The sequence below is a fragment of the Ipomoea triloba genome, chromosome 4 (genome assembly GCF_003576645.1).
Source record: "Ipomoea triloba cultivar NCNSP0323 chromosome 4, ASM357664v1".
Classification (NCBI taxonomy): Eukaryota; Viridiplantae; Streptophyta; class Magnoliopsida; order Solanales; family Convolvulaceae; genus Ipomoea; species Ipomoea triloba.
Window position 1 is genome coordinate 24,823,354 of NC_044919.1, and position 5,132 is coordinate 24,828,485.

At 32.9% G+C, this 5,132-nt stretch overlaps 1 protein-coding gene across 1 annotated transcript; it reads left to right on the forward strand.

Annotated features, from left to right (window-relative positions):
* The first annotated feature begins 4,204 nt into the window (after positions 1-4,204).
* LOC116016047 (arp2/3 complex-activating protein rickA-like) lies at positions 4,205-4,830 on the forward strand. Its single transcript, XM_031256212.1, has 2 exons — positions 4,205-4,651; positions 4,792-4,830. The coding sequence occupies exons 1-2, from the start codon at positions 4,205-4,207 to the stop codon at positions 4,828-4,830; spliced, it is 486 nt and encodes a 161-aa protein (XP_031112072.1).
* The last annotated feature ends 302 nt before the right edge of the window (positions 4,831-5,132 follow it).

Here is a 5,132-nt window from a genome sequence, read left to right on the forward strand (position 1 = left end):
GCCAAGGGGCACCTTACCCCCCCCCCCACCCACTAGGGCTTAGACTGGGCATAGTAGCAGCGGGGGGCACCTACCGCAACCAAAGGTGACATGGCATAGGTCAACTATAGTATGTAATGGAGAAGGTGATGGTGATATATAGCCGTTGGTGGCTAGGGAGTTTTGGGCGCATTTGGTGGCTTGGCAGGAGATTCTAGCAACTACTCAACTGGGAAGGACACATGTGTGGCTGCTGATTGTTAGACATACTGGTCTTCTTTAGGATTTGCAACTATAAAGGAAAAATGACACTTTTAATCTATAAATTATAAGAAAATAGTATATTTCGCCTATACCTGGCCTATTTCAACTTTTCGTCTCTTAATTGTCTATGAAGTTAGTTTTTGCCCTTGAGGCTTAGGCTAAAAAGGCTATTTCGTAGTTGAGGGACAAAAAGTCATTTGTACACAAAGGAATGACGAAAAACATCAATTTTCTTATTTTAAATTAAATTTCTCTCAAATGTTATTTGAGAATTTATAACAGTTTTAATATTTGTTATTTTACTCCTAAAAATTTAGCTTAGAACTAAATTTAATGAAAATGAAGTTTAATCTATACTACCATACTCAAATAATATGGCATTAATAATGCATAGATGATGAGTGAGTGAGGTGTGTAACTTTATTTTAGTGGAAAGCTAGCTAGGACCATTGACAACTATACAAAACTGCCGTTTCATTGCATCTCCTTTCCTTTACGTCAATACATGCAGACATACATACGCCCCTTCCACAACGATATTAAAGCTTATGCTAACGTTATATTTGACTTTTTTCCTCTTTTAAAAAACAATTCTGATTTATTTACGATTAATAATTAAATTGGATTAAAATTAAACAAGGGTGATTGGATGGAATTTTTCATAGTTGTAAAGGGTATAATCACTCTATCAGCTAATCAATCGTCACGTGAAATGTATCATTTGACAATTCAACAAATTCTGTTCTCTAAAAATTAGCAAACTCTTTATTTAGATCACACTTGTCTGAAATACAGAAATCATCTTCCGTGAGACGGATTGAGTCGGATTGGTTCAATATGAAATTGTAATACTTATACTGAAAAATGTAATATAATACTAATTATGAATAAAGTATTTGTTACTTATAACGGAAAATGTAATACATTTGATGACAAATATAATACTTTTACATTTCCATCAAAAATATTACATTTTTCCCTATAAGTAATATATGTTGGCAAGTACTTGTTACTTATAAAAGAAAATATAATAACTTTGAGGAAAAATGTAATACTTTTAATCAAAATATAAAAGTTTTACATTTCCTTCAAAAGTATTACGCATTCCCTTGTAAGTAATAAATAGAGTTAATTCCATTTTTTGTCCTAGATTTATAGGTAACAATTCACTTTTAGTCTTTTTTTATTAGAACATCCCCATTTGGTCCTAGTATTATTGTGTCATTACCAATTTTAGTCCTTCAGCAACAAAATTGTTGAAATATCATTAAATACAAAGACATTTCAATCTTTTTTATACAAAGTATGTTGAACCGGTATATTTTTTATGTTTATTTTTTTAAAACATTCATAATTGAAGAACGAAATGTCCTTGTATTTAATGATATTTAAATTATTTGTTGATAAAGGACCAAAAATGGTCATGTCACAATAATACTATGACCAAAAGCAAATGTTCTAATAAAAAGGGACTAAAAGTGGATTGTCACCTATAAATTTAAGACCAAAAATAAAATTAACTTTATTCCTTATTACTATTACATTTTTTAGTATAAGTATTACATTTAATCTTGACCCGATCAGTCTCATGAACAAGGATCCGTGATACGACTTCACATAAGTTTTTACCCTTTATTTATTAATTTAATTTCAAACTAGTACATGACCATATCGAATTCAACTTCCATCTTTCTACTGGATATATATATATATAATTGGTTTGTCTTGATTGTCGCATATAAAACATAATATTTTGTTAGCAAAAATATAATAATTTTTTACAAGTCAATAAATATTACATTTTTATTAATATTTTTTAAGGAATAAGTAATATATTACAGTAAAAATGAAATATTTGTTGGCTTTAAAAAAAAAGTATATTTTAAGTTTATTAAAAAAATTACTTGTTTGATATTCATCGCGCATAAAACAATTTATACAAATTTTTGTCACATATAATTTTCAGTACATGACATACTTTCATAAAACCATACTTAATTACCTTAAATCATGATATCGATAGATGAACAATAAACTTGGTTTTGAAGGATTGTTTTTCTACTAATCTCTTCTCCATACGCAAAAATGTACCCTATAGGGCAAAGGAAAGAGACTAAAAAATATAATTTAGACCCAACCTTAATCCCAGTCATTTGTCACAGTATAAAAAGCTCCGTAACACTTATATATTTTAAGAGCATCCCTATTTGTATATTTTTCATGATTTTTGGAATAGTAAAAAATTAGAAGGTTGGTTTTTAACAAATGTGGAGAGTAGTTTTTACTCATGTTGTTTTAGGTTTTTTTTGGGCTTGTTGTGTGAGAGAAAAGGGAAAAGAAAGCAGCGTTCTTGCGCGTGGAGTGCAAGAATCGCGCCTAGTGGGTGCGTGCTATTTGGGCGCGTATTCCAGTTGTTTTTCAATTTTTTTTTTTAAATTTACAGTCAGTCTTTTTTTTCTTTTTTTCTTGCCCACGTATCTTTTCTATAATGGCACTTCAAAAACCTTGTAAAAATGCATTGCTAATGAGGATGATCTAACCAATTTCAGTTTGATAAAACAAAAATTTCCTTTCATCCAAGTCATTAAAATGCATGTGAGTGTATTATACACAAAGTACTTATAAATTCCCTTTAGAATCCAACAAAGGCAACAATTGTCAAATGACTCAAATCAATGCTTCTCTTCTTTTATACTTAAGATTCAAATAAATTTTAGAAGTTACTTTATTCCCAAAGTGCACTTTCCCTTTTCCTTCCTAATTACTTTCTGACTTTTCAAGTTCCTTTATGAATGGGCACTTTTGTCATTTTAATATGCACTTTGAGTATCAAAATGGGTTGATAAAAATTGTGGACTGATAAATACATAGTGTATTAATTGTGTAAAATTTTAATGAATATTATACTTATACTTCATAATAAAGAACAATTAACTCAAACATGTACGTTTGATTAGAGGAATTAGAATTTTACACACACTTAATTTCAAAAGCAAGCAAATTCCTTTATTTGATTGGAGGGAATTTTAATTCTGCATAATTGATACATACAAATAATATGTAACTATAATCAATTTTTTTTAAGAAAAATGAAATATACTCCATTGAATTTAAAATTGGCAAATATTTGTCCAACACTCATCTAGTAAAGACAAATTAGGCTCAATATAACACTATAACGTGCCTTTTGCTCTTGTGGTGGTAAAATAAATTTTAAAAAAAAAAAGTAAAGAAAATGACAAAACTACCCTGCCCTACGCGGTGCGCTGTAGAAAGTAAAACGTGTCGGCGTTTCTTTTTTGAACATTAGCCTTAGCATTAAGGGCTTTCCCACCACCACCCTACCCTCTTCTGCCCTTTACCCCCAAATCCCCAATGTATATAAAGACACACCCTTTTTTTTCTTTAAAAAATACTAATGTTACTTGTTGAGTTCCGTTACTTCCTCACTCAAAATTTTAAAGTTAAATATTTTTTTAAAATTCATAAAATGAAGATAGTTTATCAAAAAGAAAAAAAGTGAATTTCAAAAAAAGAATAGAGAATGAGAGTCCATATAATAAAACCCTTTTTTCTTTTATCAAAAGAATAAATCTCCAATTCTAAAAAGGCCTAACAAAATATATGAAAAAAAATAATTTACTAACTTAACAAATAAGTGTAGTCAAACTTAGAGCTCATTTTCTCAAATACTGTCTACTAAATCACCCAGTTAAATCCGAACAGACAACACACCCTTTCTTAATGCATCATCATATCATATATAAGAGATAGAGACGTGATGATATATCTAACTTCACCTACAAGTGTCCCCTACCCCGCTTTTCTCTCTCCCCCCCTATCTATCTGTCAACCCTCCACCGTCCACCGGAACACTCCTCCCTGCCCACTTTCACTTAACCCATTCAAGAAACCTCTGCAATTCTGGGTCTGCTCTAATTCTTTCTGCCTTGTCTTTGAAATGGAAGTACCCGTACCCATCATCAAGATTTGCTTGTTGGCAAGTTTAGTGATATTATCCGCGGCAAGTGGGGATGAATGGGCTGGATCCAAGTACCAAATTGAGTGCACAATGTGCTCAGCCTGTGACAATCCTTGCACCACCCCTTCCCCACCTCCCCCATCTCCGCCGCCCCCCTCCACCCTCAACTGCCCTCCACCACCGTCAGGCGGCACCAATTACTACTCCCCACCGCCGCCGCCGCCGTCTACCACCAACTACCCACCCTACACTCCCCCTAGCGGGGGAGGTGTGGGTTATTACTTCCCCCCACCCTACAAGAACTACCCCTCCGGCGGCCCAACCCCTCCCCCCCCTAACCCAATCGTCCCTTACTTCCCATTCTACTTCTACAACCCCCCACCCTCTTCTCCATCCTCCTCCGCCGCTACCCAATCCGAAACCTCTGTGCCTTTCTTGATCACCCTTCTTCTCTCTTTTTTCTTTTTCTTCTGAATAAATTGCTAAAATATGAAGAAAATAAAGCGTCAGAATCACAGATCTACAAACTTCTTTGATCTTCAAGAAACTTTAACGAGAATGTGCAGTTGCAGCTCAGATTGAAGATGAAGCCTGATGAGGAGTAATCTGTAAATTCTTGACAATTATTTTTCCTTTACATATAAATATTTTTGTCTCATATTTGCTTGTCAATTATTTAGTTGCTTTTACTTCATAGAATCTATGTAACGATAAGGACAGTATTTAGTCAATTTTGCAAATTTGCCTATACCTTCACTGTTTTTTTTTTTGAAAACTGCCTATACCTTCACTTAATAACCCTTCAAAAGCTTTATTATTCCCATAATTTCTGGGGAATTTTACGCCCTGCTTTCTGCTTCGCAATCTCTACCTTTTCTCTCTCTACTTTAATTTTAAGCATTTTTTT